General features: G+C 40.7%; 1 protein-coding gene across 2 annotated transcripts in view; it reads left to right on the top strand.

Moving 5' to 3' along the window:
• Nucleotides 1–18,438, top strand: part of wdr37 (WD repeat domain 37) — a 38,893-nt gene that overhangs the window by 5,926 nt on the left and 14,529 nt on the right. For both annotated transcript variants that reach the window (XM_058380934.1, XM_058381012.1), the window contains 7 exons: nt 1,661–1,757; nt 8,656–8,751; nt 8,848–8,912; nt 15,355–15,490; nt 16,107–16,178; nt 17,440–17,484; nt 18,082–18,158. In XM_058380934.1, the coding sequence (XP_058236917.1) occupies nt 1,661–1,757; nt 8,656–8,751; nt 8,848–8,912; nt 15,355–15,490; nt 16,107–16,178; nt 17,440–17,484; nt 18,082–18,158 (588 nt within the window). The remainder of the gene's footprint in view (nt 1–1,660; nt 1,758–8,655; nt 8,752–8,847; nt 8,913–15,354; nt 15,491–16,106; nt 16,179–17,439; nt 17,485–18,081; nt 18,159–18,438) is intronic.

Below are 18,438 nucleotides of genomic sequence, written 5' to 3'. Positions count from 1 at the left end.
GAGCCAAAAATGTCTCATTTGTTACATCCCAGAGCAATAAAGTCTGTTTTCTGACATCACAGAGCCTCTATAGAGATAGTACCAGGCAACAGAACCTCTATAGTAACATCATAGAGCCTCTTATGTGTTCTTGCATAGCACTTCAGTCTTTTTTTATGAAGCTGCAGAACCTTAGAGCCTCTATTGTGATATCACCGAGTCATAAAGCCTCAGTTCTGACATCACAGAGCTTTATTTGTAACTTGACACGCTGATTACATGAATCTCATTTCTTGTTTTAATGTCTGTGCCATAAACGATCCAATCTTTGGCCTGAAACATTCCTTGTAGGAATTCCTAACATTCCAGCATTCCTGCTGAGTTTCGTATTCTGTCTAAATGTTTACCGCCTCGACGCTGTTAGTGTGTCTCGTATCAGAGCGTCGGCGTTCCAGGCACTCATCAAATTTTAATAAACGCTGCATGTTTGCTCTCGATTATTCTATTCACTAGCTCTTTGTGCTCCCTGTGACCGGCTGTTGATTGACAGGCCTCTCTGTAAACTCTCCGGGCAGATGATGATACTCCATCTCTCAGTCCCTGCCGTCATGGCTAGTGACCATGAGCGCTTCTACTTTTTGGTATTGAGTGACTTTGTGACAATAAAAGGCTGGGGTGGGGAGTTGTTTGCTAATTAGCTCCCCCCCTAAAATCCACCACCACCTCTGTGTGTGTGTGTGTGTGTGTGTGTGTGTACATACATATGGCAGTGACAGACTGGAGGGTGGTTGACCTAGCTCCGTCACTCATGCGCCATTCTAGCGAGTGCGTTTGTCAACTTTTCGAGTGGATACAGCCCTGACAATGAGGGAAGGAGGAAACGCGCTTGTTTTTGCTCTTCGCTTTGCGGAGTGTTTATCTGGACACTGCTTTTTCTTTTAAGGATGGAGGTAAAGCTGGTTCGTTTTGGAGAAGAAATGGTTATGGAGGTGTGTTTGTTGGATCTTTTTAGTCAGATTTGATTACTGTTCAATGATTGGTCAGGAAGCGGTGATTCATTCTCTGACCCTCTTTAACAGCAGCTCTGATAGCCGTTTTAGCTGGAATTCAAATCGCAGGTTTGTCTTAATCACGAGGTTTTGTGTTGCTGTGGAAGGAGTCTCCAGTGTCAGTGCGTAGTAACAGTCTGTACCTATTTTTCTGACACACGAAAGTCTGGAAAAGAGTGGAATAAAGAGCTGGTGAAGGAACTGCTGTTTATATTTTATTCATCGATAACAGGAAGCTCTCGTGGATTATTCCAGGACTTTAAATGTAACTATAAATGGATAAAAACTATGAGATAGGATTAATGTACTAGGAAATAATGTGGTAATGAGTAATAAAACACTTCAGAATGTACTTTTATTTTATTTTTAGCTTTTAGTTTGCTGTAACTCCACTTCATCACATCATTCTGTGTGTGTGTGTTCTGTGTTTCCTAAGCTGATGTACTTGTAGTAGTAGTGTGTGTGTGTGTGTGTGTGTATGTTTGTATGTGTATGTGTGTGTGTTCCGTGTTTCCTAAGCTGATGTACTTTGTGTGTGTGTGTGTTCCGTGTTCCTAAGCTGATGTACTTGTTTGTGTGTGTGTGTGTTCCATGTTCCTAAGCTGATGTACTTGTTGTCTGTTCCCCTGTAGGACTCGAAGCTGCCCATGGCTCTGAGGAGCACGTTACTGGACCTGTTTGGACAGATTGAGCGCGAGTTTGAGAATCTGTACCTGGAGAATATAGAATGTGAGTAGAAGACTGTGGTTCTGTCGCAGTCTACACCTGGTGAAGCTGTCACTGATATGTCTGTCACATGACCATGATGTCACGTGTCCAGGTTAGATAATGAGGTAGCTGTGTAGTCCAGAATTAACAGAATTACGCCATGGAAAAAATTCATGCTGAAAACTAGACTAGCGTTTTAAACATTAAAGCTGTAATACCTGTAGCATTAGGAAGTTATGAATATTTGAATATTAATAAAATATTAACACACACACACACACATACCTACAAGTACATCAGCATAGGATTACAGAATACTTCTACATCAAGCACAGACACACACACACACCTACTACATGTGCAAGCATACACACTACAACACACACACAGCCCTACTACAGACGCAAGCAAACATACAACATGCACACATACACTCTACAACACAAACACACTCTAGACTATAACACACCCAATACAACAGACACACTACAAGACACATACACACACAACAAACACACTATACACTACAACACACACACAACAAATACAAACACACTATACACTACAACACACACGCAATACAACAGACACACTACAACACACACACAACAAATACAAACACACTATACACTACAACACACACGCAATACAAAAGACACACTACAACACACACAACAAATACAAACACACTATACACTACAACAGACACACTACAACACACACAACAAATACAAACACACTATACACTACAACACATGCAATACAACAGACACACTACAACACACACACAACAAATACAAACACACTATACACTACTACAACACACACACAACAAATACAAACACTATACACTACAACAGACACACTACAACACACACACAACAAATACAAACACTATACACTACAACAGACACACTACAACACACACACAACAAATACAAACACTATACACTACAACAGACACACTACAACACACACACAACAAATACAAACACACTATACACTACAACAGACACACTACAATACACACAACAAATACAAACACACTATACACTACAACACACATGCAATACAACACACACTACAACACACAACAAATACAAACACTATACACTACAACACACACGCAATACAACAGACACACTACAACACACAACAAATACAAACACACTATACACTACAACACACACGCAATACAACAGACACACTACAACACACACACAACAAATACAAACACACTATACACTACAACACACATGCAATACAACAGACACACTACAACACACACACAACAAATACAAACACACTATACACTACAACAGACACACTACAACACACACAACAAATACAAACACACTATACACTACAACAGACACACTACAATACACACACAACAAATACAAACACACTATACACTACAACACACACACAACAAATACAAACACTATACACTACAACACACGCAATACAACAGACACACTACAACACACACAACAAATACAAACACACTATACACTACAACACACACACAACAAATACAAACACTATACACTACAACACACACAATACAACAGACACTACAACACACACAACAAATACAAACACACTATACACTACAACACACACACAACAAATACAAACACTATACACTACAACACACGCAATACAACAGACACACTACAACACACACACAACAAATACAAACACACGTGCCAGAAAAACCACTAAATGCTAATCACGGTCACGTATACCCTTTGTTCCGGGACGGTTCGTGATGTCCTGCTGCCGCTCCCAGACTAATAATTAATTGGATTAAGTGTTCTAAATGTTTGGTAAGGCTGCTTTAAGCCAAGGTAAAAATACCAAAATAGATAAACTGGTTTGAATTAAAGATATTTCTATATGATATGTAAGCCTTTTTTGGGAATGAGCTCTTTCAGATGTGTACTGTGGAGTGGAATCTGGGTTGAGGCAGTCTGTAGTTTCTTACAGTCCCCCCTTTGATGCTTTTGGCCCTGAAGCATCACAACACTTCCTTACACAGATTACACCTCCCATTCCGGGCAGGTGCCCAGTGGCGGTGATGCCCTGCAGTGGGTTGTCCTCCTTCGGCCCTCAGAGAATCTTACCCGTCATCGAAATGTCACCTCATGCACACTGGTTATGGCTCCATTCCACTAGACAAACTTATCACAATGTTTCTTCTTAAAATTTGGTTCTATGTACAAATATTTCCTGGGTTTGGAGCAGAGGCATTCAGGAACCATCACAGCCAACAGGAACGTCCTACATTAATTACTGAAGTATCTGCAATCTGACGTCTCAATATGGAACACATACAACATAACATAACACATTGGCAAATTATGAGAAAATGACAGTATTTAAAATTTACACAATACAAAAATGGCAGTTTTAAAAGTTACATCTTAATTAAACCTGAATAGGTAATAATTAACAATTGTGCATTAAGCTTGAATTTGTTCTAGTGAAGTTGTTGTGCACTAATCCAAATTTATATTCTTAGTCCCAGTGACTCCCAGTGCCCTCTCCATAAATTCCAGTAATTTCTGACTGAAAGAGGCTTCCTTGGGATGATTCACTGGAAGATGTTCGGTTAGGTGGTCTGTGGGGAAGCAGGTCGCAGCAGCACTGTTATACATCAGGAATGGTGTTGTCCAGAAGTTCTTTACATTCCTGTCCCACTGTCTCTGTGGTACTGTTCCTCCATGTCTGGAGACCATACTGTAAGATTCACCAGGACTGGAACATGGATCCATTGTAGGTCATTGGTTAGTGCTTTGGGGTAGGGTCTCGTCACCACACACAATGGGTCAGGGGTAGTGTCTGCCAGCCTGGTCCATCACCACATCTTTATTTCTGTTTTGTTCAGTAATCTGAAAAATACTTACAAACAGAATGAATTTGTGCCCCCCCCCTTTACACAGAAGACAGAAAACATTACAAACACTTACAATATACACTTCACTATTTACATGACCCTGTATGATTGGCATCAGATTTTTATGGTTTGCTGGTATTTAGTTTTGTGGCAGAGCTTGTAAACTAAATCTCTGCATGGTCGTGCCCAGTTAGCAGCCCATGGGCCCTCAGGTTGGTAGTTCTTTACCATTACCTCATCACTAGTTTCAAATTTGTGATGATGCACTTCCTGGACAAAAGACATCTTCTTTTTCTGACTGTTCCAAATTTGCTGAGTGGCTTGGCGATAAATAGCAGACCAAGAGTTAAACAGATTTTTGAGCTCCTCACTCAATCTGTTTACAGTGGCCTGTAACTGATCAATTTTTGGGCCTGTTCTCTTTTCTTTCTTAAGAGAAAATTTGCAATTTCTGGAAATATGTCCTTCCTTGCCACACGAATAACACACTAGGAGGTTATCAGGGTTACAAGGGGGTGGTCTTTCCTTTTTATCTCCAGTAGCTTGGTCCTCATTTCTACGGGAAACCTTGCGGCCTCGATTCCTATGGAGCTTTTTAACACCTTCAGCTGACACAGGATTGGATCTCTTTAAGTTAGCATGGCTGTTGTAAAACTGTGTCATTTTAGAAATTATGTCATTATAGTCAGAGAGATGGGTCACAAACATTGTTACAGCAGAACGAGTGTGTGGATCACATTTATTAATCAAAGCAGATTTGAAACTGACATCATTCTGAGTAATGTTAGGATTACCACTGAAAGTTTTGAATACCTCCAATAATCTGAAAATACCATCGGGTGCTCACCTTTCCTCATGTGTACATCAGATATTCTATCCCAATTAACTGACATCACCCCTAGGTAGTAGTGCCTGTTTCCTTTCTAACTTATTGGCAGTTCTGGTCTTCACTTTCTGATTTAAGGCTCCAGACAGAGTCTCGGGCAAACACATCGCTAACACAATGCATGCATCACCATCTGTAAATTTGTAAACATCCACATATTGCTCCAAGTTTTTTAGAAAATCCAGTGGATCTTGTTTGGCAGGATCAAATTTTCCAATGCTCTTTATCACAGGTTCTAGCTGACTGGGATTAAACCCTCTGACCTTAGATGAGGTCATTGGTACCTCCCCTCCTTCACTAGCATGAATCTTTGTGGTAGCATGAATTGGTGCCATGGGAAATCTAACTGTACAGTCAGAGTACTGACTACTGACCGACCGAGAATCTCTTTCCGAATTCACATCACCATCTTCATGCAAATCTGTCATTTCTGGAACTTGGTTACACAACGTGCCATTTTTGTTCAGAAATTGACAAGCAATCTTTGCTTCCTCCAGTTCATTGGACAATGTGTCCACAGATGATATAAGCATATTATTGTTAGTTCTAAGAAGGGTCATTTCAGTAGCCTGGAAATGTCTTTTAGAAATTAGCCCATCATCCAGTCTAGACTGAAGTTAACGCATTAACGCATCCAAAGTCTTTCTAGTTACTTTGTATGTGGCAAGAACTGCTTGAAGCGCATGAGCAATTTTTCCTTTTTTGTTCCTAGGCATTTTGGGATAACTTTCGAATTTGGCCATAGCCCACTCGTATGGCTTATCGACAATGTTCTCGATTCCATCGAACATTCCCTGAGAGCCGTGCTTAGCGATGTATTTAACAATCAGCTCTTCCATTTTCACAATCTTATTAAATTAATGAGTTTAGTATGTACAACTTTAGTGACTACACGTTATCTAGTTACTTTAAGATACCCGTTATTCTATTTATTCACAGCTCCAGTACTTCGGACGCAAATTGAATAAACCAGCCACAATACGTTGGGCTCACTGTTTCAGACACAGCCACACCCCGTCGGGCCTCAAGTCCAACTACAGTAACACTCACAGCTCACAAACAACACTCACAAACAGTTTAAAATGTAACACTGTTACAGTACATCGGACAAACCACACTACGTCAGGTTTTTGTGTTATATTTTAAACAGTCAACTTAACCGCAGTACTTCGGGCTTAAACTTAAGTTTAAAACGCTGTCACAGTTCGTCAGACAACACCACACTACTTCAGGTTATTGTTTTAAACTTCACAGAGCCTCGGTGCGTCGGGTCACTACACGATCACCAGTTTCACTTACTAGTTATAATACAGCCGCCACACTGCGTCGGGTTACAGAATTATAACAACTACACAAGAAGTTTCAGTTACTTGAGAAACTTTTACACTTAACCACTTTGTTTCAGTTACTTTAGAAACAATGATTCCAATACAACTCTGTCCTTAACTTTTCTTTTCTAGAGTTTTTTAAACGAGGGGTTTCCTAAATAAAACAGTGTAAAAGAAGAAAAACCGTTTTTCTTACCTTTCCCCACTTTTTGGAAATCCCACGTTGGGTGGCTCGCCAATGTAAGAAAAATAAAACAATGAGGGCGTCGAAGATCTTAATATAGAAGTTTATTGCAGCATTGCAGTGACAAAATACATAAAGTACTTTGGGTTCATCGGAGTCAAAAAGAACGCAGGACAAATCCCGCTCAAACCTTTTATACAGTGTTTCCCGTGTATAATTTAAATGAGTTTCACTTTAAATGTAAATTACAGTAAGAATTGTGTATTCCCAAAGGACTGGATGATACTGTCGTTTAGCCAGATGTCTTTCAATTTGTAATCACGTTCATGTACACCTTGGCTAGGTATTGTTCTAGGTGTTATCACTCAAATGGTCAGGCGCCACTAAATGCTAATCACGGTCACGTATACCCTTTGTTCCGGGACGGTTCTTGATGTCCTGCTGCCGCTCCCAGACTAATAATTACTTGGATTAAGTGTTCTAAATGTTTGGTAAGGCTGCTTTTAAGCCAGGGTAAAAAATACCCAAAAATAGATAAACTGGTTTGAATTAAAGATATTTCTATATGATATGTAAGCCTTTTTTGGGAATGAGCTCTTTCAGATGTGTACTGTGGAGTGGAATCTGGGTTGAGGCAGTCTGTAGTTTCTTACACACGCAATACAACAGTCACACTATTCTTTAAAATGTTGAAAATTCAGGGCATAAGTATGCGATTTGGGACGTACCTCAACTCTTGTTAAAGGGCGTGTCCTACAGTTGAGGTTGTACGGTCATAATAATAATAATAATAATAATAATAATAATAATAATAATAATAATAAGGACCATAAAAATCTCAATGTTTTTCATTTAGTTTCACATAATATACACCGATCAGCCATAACATTATCACCACCTGCTTAATATAGTGTTGGTCCCCCTTTTGCTGCCAAAACAGCCCTGAATCATCGATGCATGAACTCCACTAGATGCTGTGGCACCAAGATGCCAGCAGCAGATCCTTTAAGAACTTAAAGGATACTTTTGATAGATACTGACCACTGCAGACCGGGAACACCCCACAAGAGCTGCAGTTTTGGAGATGCTCTGATCCAGTGGTCTAGCCATCACAATTCGTCCCTTTGTCAAACTCGCTCAAATCCTTACACTTGTCCATTTTTCCTGCTTCTAACACATCAACTTTGAGGACAAAATGTTCACTTGCTGCCTAATATATCCCACCCACTAACAGGTGCCATGATGAGGAGATCATCAGTCTTATTCACGTCACCTCTCGGTGGTCATAATGTTATGCCTGATCGGTGTATGGTACATGTAGTCAAAAAGACACTGTAACTGAATTTACAAACATTAACCAAGTTCAAAAGTTTACACACTCTTGACTCACTCAGTCACACTAACACACTGACTCTGACTCTGTCACACTAACACACTGACTCTGACTGTCACACTAACACACTGACTCTGACTCTGTCACACTAACACACTGACTCTGACTCTGTCACACTAACACACTGACTCTGACTCTGTCACACTAACACACTGACTCTGACTCAGTCACACTAACACACTGACTCTGACTCAGTCACACTAACACACTGATGTTAACTGTGCAGTGAGGCGAGAGATCGAGTCCCTGAACGAGCGCTTGGCCGGTGAGGGTCAGACGGTCGATGGAGGAGACCTGGGGAAAGGAGCACTGAAGACTAAAGGTACAAGGCTTCACTTCTGTTTTATGAAGTTTACTCAGAAGTGTTTTTTTTGTGGTTTTATTGGACAGAATTGTTTCCTCTGTCTCTGTGAAACAGCCAGTCACAGTACGAGTCAGCTGTCCCAGAAACTGAAGACCACATACAAAGCCTCCACCAGCAAGGTAGGAGTGTGTCTGTGACGTCACTGTTACACTGAAACTCCTGCTGTTCTCCTGCTGTTTTCATTTACAGTCATATACAGACTGTCTGTCTGTCTGCCTGTCTGTCTGTCTGTCTGTTATCTGGCAGATTAGATCAATACTTAATGCCCAAAGAAATCGTATTTGCACACAGCTGAATTAGACTTAGATTATGAATCGATCCTTCTGCTGTCTTGTGTTTTAGTGTGAGTGTGTTTTTTTGCATATGTGTGTGTGTGTGGGGGGGGGTATGTGAGATAGAGAGAGAGAGAGAGTATGTCTGTTTTAGGCTGTGTGTGTGGCATTTTTTTAGCATATGAGCCAAACCTTCTCGTCCAAACATCAGTGCCTGACCTCACAAATGCGCGTCTAGAGGAATGGTCAAAAATTCCCATAAACACACTCCTAAACCATGTGGAAAGCCTTCCCAGAAGAGTTGAAGTTGTTATAGCTGTAAAGGATGGGCCAACTAAAGGCAGACGTCCCAGTTTTGGCCTGGCTCGCAGTCTCTGCTCCGTCTAATTCATCCCAAAGCTGTTTTTATCAGGTTGAGGTCAGAACTCTATCAAGTTCCTCCACACCAATTTCACTCATCCATGTCTTTATGGACCTTGCTTTGTGCACTGGTGTGCAGTCATGTTGGAACAGGAAGGGGTCATCCCCAAACTGTTCCCACTAAGATGGGAGCATGAAATTGTCCAAAATGTCTTGGTATGAAGCTGAAGTTCCTTTCACTGGAACTAAGGGGCCAAACCCAACCCCTGAAAAACAACCCCTGAATTCAATGATTTGCCCCAAACTTTTGGCAGTATAGTCTATGGTATGTGTCTTAATTGGGAGATGTTTAGTAGAAGAATCCTGTGTTTGTGATTTCACCAATTCAACATTTTTGATCACAAAAAATTTCTCTGAAAGCCTGGACACACTTTTGCCTTTTGTCTAATCTAAAAGGCTTGTGAGACCACCCCAGATCGGTCTGGCCCTGAGAGACGTCTTCCCTCTTTATCGCTATTTGACTCAGCTATGCCTGGTAATCTCTCAAGGCTTTTACGTCTCCTCGTCTGACAAGCGGTGCGCTGAATAGACTGGTACAAGTCAGATTTCTTAGAGAGACGTACAGGAATGTGTTTCTTCTGATAGCAAATAGGAATTACGAATAGTCTTTTATTAGACTATAATAAAAAATACAATAAACATTGTGGACATGATGGTCATTCCGTCTCCCTAGGAATTCATAATCTCATTAATTTCCCATAGTCTGTTTAGTCTTACTGCATTTAAATATTACATTATGATGTTAGCTACCACTTTTTGTTTAGTCCAGTGGGTTTTTCTGGACACCAAATCATGCAACGTTGCAGCTTTCCAGGCTAGCGAATGAATCTATCCCTTGTCCACCTCTTTGTGTATTATATTAGTCTATTAATCCTTTCTTGAAATTTGATATCAGGAATAGTTCTGATAGCTCAGGTCCTAATAATTCAGGACATTTGGGTCAGTACTTGTCTGTATTATCCTGTACATGAACATGTGTAGGGTGTCGGACTGGACACCTTTAACAAAACACTTGTGCTGGGCGGAAAGGGTCTTATCCTTATCTAAGTCTAGCATCTGGAAGACCAGTACACTGGTGTTAGGAAATGGACTTATGGGACATTTTCAATCAGTGTAAGGAAATGAATGATGTTCAGGCTGTGAGGCTGATATAAAATGAGTCAGTACTCTGTTGTCTTTCAGTGTGAGACGTGTCTTTTTAGCTCTGTTGGATAACCTTACACAGAATTTTACGTTTACATTTCTGGCATTTGGCAGATACTCTTAACCAGAGCGACTTTTATCTCATTTTATACAACTGAGCAATTGAGCGTTAAGGGCCTTGCTCAAGGGCCCAGAGTTGGCAACTTGGTTGACCTTCCAGTCAGTAGTCCAACACCTTGACCACTAATCTACCATATCACCCAATTTAGTGGTTAAATAATAACACCGTCACATTTTAGGTGCTTATGAGCAAGCACTTTGAGCATCTCAGAGACCAGAAATGGGTTTGATATCACCATTTACTTTGAAGAAACATTTATGTTTTTTAGGAGCTTTTCTATGAATATATCACCCCTAGTAGGCTGGGGAAAAACAGAAATACTTATAAAACACTACAAATTGTTTGTAGTGGTAATGGTTTGTGGGAAGTGGTTAAGGCTCTAGGTTGGTGACCGTAAGATTGGGGTTCAAGCCCCAGCACCGCCAAGCTGCCACTGCTGGGCCCTTGTGCACGGCCCCAAAACTTCCCCTGCTCCAGGGGCGCTGTATCATGGCTGACCCTGTGCTCTGACACCAACCCAGAAGGATAGGATATGCGAAGAAAGAATTTCACTGTGCAGTAATGTCTATGTGACAAAGACTACTTAAATTCTTCTACTTAAAGTCTCGAGTGTCTATTTTCATATTAATCACCACTGTGGAGTGAGACACGACAAAGACATTTAATACTCAGTATGGAAACAACAAAACAGCCCTCTGGTACATTTGCAGGCAAAATATACTTGTACATGTGGCAGCCACAAGGCGTAAACAAAAGCCTAGAGTGAAACTGGAGGAATTTTTCAATTATGTCATGCAGATGTTTTGTTTTTCTTCATGTTTTCTAATCTAATCTTTGACACAAAATAACGTGACTGAACCTTGATATCAAATGATGTGGTGATTTTGGCCCGATTTGTGATTGTGTCCTTTAGCTTCAGTTCCTCTCAGTGTCCATCTTTACTCAGTAAGCTCTGTGTGTCCTTTGCTGTGGTTCGCTTGGATTGAAACTGCTCTCTTCTCTCGCTCTCACTGATTTTAGCGTTCAAATTCTTTCCACGGCAAAGTAGGTGGACCTCGAAACTTCAATGTCGTGAACTGGGAGTTGTGGGGTGGAGATTCATGGGTAACTTGCTTAACTCCTCCTCTTTCTCTTCCTCCTCCACCTCCTCCTCCTCCTCTACCTCCTCCACCTCCTTCTCCTCCTCCTCTGGGTGCCAGAATGCATGAACTATCTCACTGCCAGGTGGATTATCAGCTTATTAATTATTATTATTATTATTATTATTATTATTATTATTATTATTATTATTATTATTATTATTATTTTACTTAAAATAAAGTGTAGGAGAAACATTGGCGTCTTTGCATAGTGCTCAATCTCACTCTGAAGACTGATTCCCACTGCGTGAATAGTTGTGTATTGTGGTATCTCACCCTTTTACTTTTACACAGGACATTCTCCAGGACCTTATTTGCAAAAAAAAATAAATAAATAAATAAAATGATTTTCTTCTTCAAAATGAAAATCATCAGGTGTTTTCCTCAAGGCTCTTGATCGATCCGTGTTGAAACTGCTGTCACTTCTTATGAAAATCTAATTTTACATGAAATCTCGTCTTTGTTTTGTTTTATTTTGTTTGCTTATGTCAGCGGTGGACAAATCGTGGCTTCATTAGCTAGCCCTAGCTGACTAGAGTAAAACGTGATAGTTAATGTAATATAATGTATACCATGCTTGTTAATTGTGTTAATACCGACTACAGAAATCAAACAAATATTTGCTTTTTTCCCCACCCCTTTGGGCTTTGGAAATTCCACCCATTCAGGCTGCTTGATGGCCGCCATCCAGAGAGGGTTTAGTCTGAACCAGAATAATCAAGGCTGTCATGAGGACCGGGACATGGCAGTCCCAAACCCTGTATCAGACTACCTGTAGGAGGTTACGCTGGAATTGTTCCCATAAAGGTGGACACAGCTCGTATTCAGGCGTATTCTGCATTTGATCAGGACGTAAAGTGACCTGCGCTTGTGTTTTAGCCGATGACGTCATCATCAAGTTTCCTCAGCACAGCTCTGTCTGTCCTCTTCCACATACTCGAGCTCACAGAGGTCTGCTTTTGTGTTCCAAGTCATTGGCCATCATTTTGTCTCTGAGCGAAAAACTCGAAAACTGTTCTTCATGATTCACTAACATCTCTATGCTGTAACAGTGTTTCCACTTTCCAGTCTTATCACTGCGCTGTAATGAACATGTGACATGTAATGTGAGAAATAAAGGCTTCTATTCTATTCTATTCTATTCTATTCTATTCTATTCTATTCTGATTTCTAGTGTCCTGTTCTGTTCTATTCTGTTCTGTTCTATTCTGTTCTATTCTATTCTTTTCTAATTTATACTGTCCTGTCCTATTCTATTCTGTTGTATTCTGTCCTATTCTATTTTATCCCATTCTGTTCTGTTCTGTCCTGTCTCGTCCTATCCTATCATGTCCTGTCCTATCCTATCCTATTCTGTCCTGTCCTATTCTATTCTGTCCTATTCTATTTTATCTCTTTCTGTTCTGTCCCGTCTCATTCTATTCTGTCCTGTTCTGTTCTATTCTGTTCTATTCTATTCTTTTCTAATTTATACTGTCCTGTCCTATTCTATTATATTGTATTCTGTCCTATTCTATTTTATCCCATTCTGTTCTGTCCTGTCCTGTCTCGTCCTATCCTATCCTATCCTATCCTGTCCTGTCCTGTCCTGTCCTATTCTATTTTATCCCATTCTGTTCTGTCCTGTCCTGTCTCGTCCTATCCTATCCTATCCTGTCCTGTCCTATTCTATTTTATCTCATTCTGTTCTGTTCTGTCCTGTCTCGTCCTATCCTATCATGTCCTGTCCTATCCTATCCTATTCTGTCCTGTCCTATTCTATTCTGTCCTATTCTATTTTATCTCTTTCTGTTCTGTCCTGTCTCATTCTATTCTGTTCTATTCTATTCTGTCCTGTTCTGTTCTATTCTGTTCTATTCTATTCTTTTCTAATTTATACTGTCCTGTCCTATTCTATTCTATTGTATTCTGTCCTATTCTATTTTATCCCATTCTGTTCTGTTCTGTCCTGTCTCGTCCTATCCTATCATGTCCTGTCCTATCCTATCCTATTCTGTCCTGTCCTATTCTATTCTGTCCTATTCTATTTTATCTCTTTCTGTTCTGTCCCGTCTCATTCTATTCTGTTCTATTCTATTCTGTCCTGTTCTGTTCTATTCTGTTCTATTCTATTCTTTTCTAATTTATACTGTCCTGTCCTATTCTATTCTATTGTATTCTGTCCTATTCTATTTTATCCCATTCTGTTCTGTCCTGTCCTGTCTCGTCCTATCCTATCCTGTCCTGTCCTGTCCTGTCCTGTCCTATTCTATTTTATCTCTTTCTGTTCTATCCCATCTCATTCCATTCCATTCCATTCCATTCTATTCTGTCCTATCCCATTCTATTCTGTTCTATTCTATTCTGTCCTGTCCTGTTCTATTCTATTTTATTCTGTTCTGTTGTATTTGATTCTTTTCTATTCAAACCAGATCATTAATTCATCTACTTCAAACGGTTCTACAGTGACCCAGTTCATGTCTGGACTGATGTGCCTAATACATACACACCAAACATAGAGTGTTTTTTCTTTCTTTCTTTCTCTTATTAAACCCATTTATCTACAAGACAATCGAATAAAACAGTTAACAGCAGATTTGTCAGACACTGATTTGTCCACCACTGCGTTGCATTTAATACGCCATGCTCGAGACCGTAAAACATTTCAGTGTGTGTTATAATCATCAGAAAAGTTGCTCCTTCAGTCTATGGGGTTTTATCCTAGATTTATTTACTGCACAGTTTTAAAAAGTGTTGCTACACGGACCAAAAAAGAGTCTTAAACACTGTGTCACCGATTCCTTTACCCCCCTTATTTATTTATTTTATTTCTATAAAGAGAGCAGAAAGCAGTAGAGATGCCCTGACCCGTAGAGCTGCACCTTTTTTCCCGCTGTATCGATGCCGCTTCATTTGAGCATGCTCAGCTCTGGATCACTCAAAATGGATTTTGTGTTTGCGTCTAAAGCAGGTTCTGTAGGTGAGCACTCAGATAAGGTGCTTCTTTAGCGCTGGACATTGGGGATTATTGTAATATTCGACTTCAGGCTCCATATTTTGAGTGTTTTGTTCCTCACAGCTGACTGTGGATGTTGTTTTTGTTTGTTTGTTCGTTTGTTTCATTTGCACTTCATGGTTTCGTCTCACACGTGCTTTCCAAGTGCTTATTTCAGTGCTCACCAGCGCAGGCCACACTTATCTCCCATAGAGCCTGATATAGTGTGAGAGCTCGTGTGGCTGTGTGTGCTCTCAAGGCAACATGCAGAGCGTAGACATGCTGCCTTTAGTGGAAGTACGCTTAGACCGTCGCGTTTGGTTAGCCGAGGCGACCCCCCCACCCCCACACCCGGGCTTCACGCTGCATCTTTTAGCTTCCCACCTATTATTATAAACGTGTGTGTGTGTGTGCGTGCGTGTGTGTGTGTGTGTATATATGTAGGTGTGTGTGTGTGTATCCAGATTCTAATTCTTCCTGTAATCGCTCTAGATCGTGTCCAGTTTCAAAGCCACCACATCACGTGCCGTGTGCCAGCTGGTGAAGGAGTATGTAGGCCACAGGGACGGTATATGGGACCTGAGTGTGACCAGGATACAGCCGCTGATTTTGGGTACTGCCTCAGCAGGTACGCTTCTCCCACAATGCACCACTCCATCACTCTTCCTCAGCAAACAGATGTAAAGAGTATGAGGAGCGACGCACACACACACACATACACACACACACCAATTGCTTCTTCCATCCTTTCCTTCCTCCCTTCCTCGCTTCCTCCCTCCCTCCCTTCCTTCCTTCCTTCCTTTCCTTCCTTCCTTCCTTCCTTCCTTCCTTCCTTCCTTCCTTTCCTTCCTTCCTTCCTTCCTTCAGCATGTGGCCTTTAGCAGTGGACAGCAAAAAAATATATAGATCAAAATTAATTTCTGATAACGATTGCTTTTTTAAAGACATTTTTATTTAAAATTAAATTCAGTGTCCCAGTAAAATTGTTCATACACTTTTCTTTGAGTTTCTCATGGCATGGATTTTTCATTTTTTTAGTCAGTATATAATATAAAAAAGAAAAGTTTAAGAAATATGAGTAGAAATGAAGCAGCTAGATAAAGATAGTTTCTAACCTGTACTTAAGTGTTATATTAAACAAATATACATTTTATATTGATTATATATTCATAAACTGCTCAGTGGTATTTTACTACACCTGGTATTAAAGATGTAGTGTGTCTCTGTGTGATGTTTTCCCCCAGACCACTCTGCTATGCTGTGGAGCATCGAGACAGGAAAGTGTCTGCTCAAATACGCTGGCCATGCTGGATCAGGTGAGTCATGGGGTTTGGGGCAGGGGGCAGTGGGCAGTGAGGAATAAAGCATTTGGGGGACATGCAGTTATATGAAATTAATTAATGACAGGGTAGCGTGATGTAGACTGGTGTGAAGAAGAGTTACTGTTACTGATTGACAGTTTATTATATTCTCATAACAGCATGTTATAAGCAATCACTGATGTTATAGCAGCTAATAAAATTTCCTCACAAGCCTCTCTTAAAAGTAACAAAGAAACATAGAGACAAACTTTCAAGAAACCTTAACAGCTATAGTCCTAGACATTAGAGACTCCTTACATACATGTTAAATAAACATCTCCCTCTAAAAACTTCCTCACACATTTTTGTGGCATTGCTGTAATATACACTGTATTGCCAAAAGTTTTGGGACACCCCTTTGAAATCATTGAATTCAGTGGTTGGGCTTGGCCCTTTTAGTTCCAGTGAAAGGAACTCTTAATGCTTCAGCTTCATACCAAGACACTTTGGAAAATTTCATGCTCCCAACTTTCTGGAAACAGTTTGGGGATGACCCCTTCCTGTTCCAACATGCCTGCTCACCAGTGCACAAAGCAAGGCCCATAAAGACATGGATGAGTGAGTTTGGTGTGGAGGAACTTGACTGACCTGCACAGAGTCCTGACCTCAACCTGATAGAACACCTTTGGGATGAATTAAAGCGGAGACTGCGAGCCAGACCAAAACTGGGACGTCTGCCTTTACATGCACATGAATGTAATATGGAGTTGTCCCGCCCTTTGCAGCTATAACAGCTTCAACTCTTCTGGGAAGGCTTTCCACAAGGTTTAGGAGTGTGTTTATGGGAATTTTTGACCATTCCTCTAGAAACGCATTTATGAGGTCAGGCACTGATTTTGGACGAGAAGACCTGGCTCGCAGTCTCCGCTCTAATTCATCCCAAAGGTGTTCTATCAGGTTGAGGTCAGGATTTGGAATTCTGTGATTTGGAGGGGTGTCACAAAACTTTTGGAAAACTAGTGGAAATCCCCTGTAAGATGTCACTATAAAACATAGTTAGCTATAATTTGGCTCTCTACTATCAGAGCTGCTGGTATAGAAAACTAATCACCACCTTCATGACCAATCAAAGTCGAGAATTCAGTCACACTCTGGTATCTGGTATCAGTAGCAACAACCTAAACTGTAACCCTAATTTTAGGAATTTGTGTTTCAGTGATCCAAATGTTCAGCTTTTACTAAATATCATTTTCTTCTTTTTCTTTTTCTTTTGCAGTTAACTCGATCAAGTTTCACCCCACAGAGCAGATGGCTCTTACAGGTTTGTCTTTTTTTGAAGTGATGAAAAGTGTGAATCTCATCCCAAGTGCTTCTTTTATCATCAGTGAATTGTTGCTGTTCTTATTCTCTTACCTCATGTTCACATCCGCAAGAGACAGAGTGACGTCTGAGTGTGAGACACAGAGCCACGATTTCAGTAAAGGTGGCAAGAGAGAATGTGGCACTTTAATGCACATTATTCGTATTCGTTTAATTGCACATTTATTCGTAGTGGTGTGTGTAAATCATATAGCATGCTAATAAGAGTAGACACGAGTGGAGACGCCCACAAGCATCAACAGTATACACGCCTCCAGGAGACATGGGTACACACCCACAGACAGCAACAGTAGACACGCCCACAAACGACATAAGTAGATACGCCCACAAATGACAACAGTAGACACGCCCACATGTGACCGCAGTAGACAAACCCACAGGTGACCACAGTAGACACACCCACATGTGATAACTGTAGACATACCCACATGTGACCACAGTAGACACACCCTCAGGGGCAACATTAAACACGCCCATAGAGACATGCCCCCAAGCAAAAACAGCAGATGCCATCACAAGTGTGTGTGTGTTCTGACAGCATCCGGTGATCAGACAGCTCATATCTGGCGCTACCTGGTGCAGCTGCCTTTGCCTCAGCCTCCAGCCGACACCAGTGTAAGTGTTTAAACCACATAATCTCTCTCTCCATCTCTCTTTCACTTTCTAATTCTCTCATACTCTCTCTCCCACTCCTTCAGCCTCCTTTTCCTTCACAATTTCTTCCTCATTTCCGTTTCTTTTACAATCTCTCCATCCCACCATCTCTCTTCATTCTTTCTAACCTCCCAAGGTTTCTGTATCTCCTCATCTCACCGTCTCTATGTCCTTTCTACAGTCTTTTTTCTCTACTTAATCACCTTCTACTTTTCTTCCCCTCTCTCACATACAGTTTCTC

This window comes from Hemibagrus wyckioides, linkage group LG01 (genome assembly GCF_019097595.1).
Source record: "Hemibagrus wyckioides isolate EC202008001 linkage group LG01, SWU_Hwy_1.0, whole genome shotgun sequence".
Classification (NCBI taxonomy): domain Eukaryota; kingdom Metazoa; phylum Chordata; class Actinopteri; order Siluriformes; family Bagridae; genus Hemibagrus; species Hemibagrus wyckioides.
The sequence above is the reverse complement of the archived record's forward strand: the minus strand, read 5'-3'. Positions and strand labels throughout refer to the sequence as shown.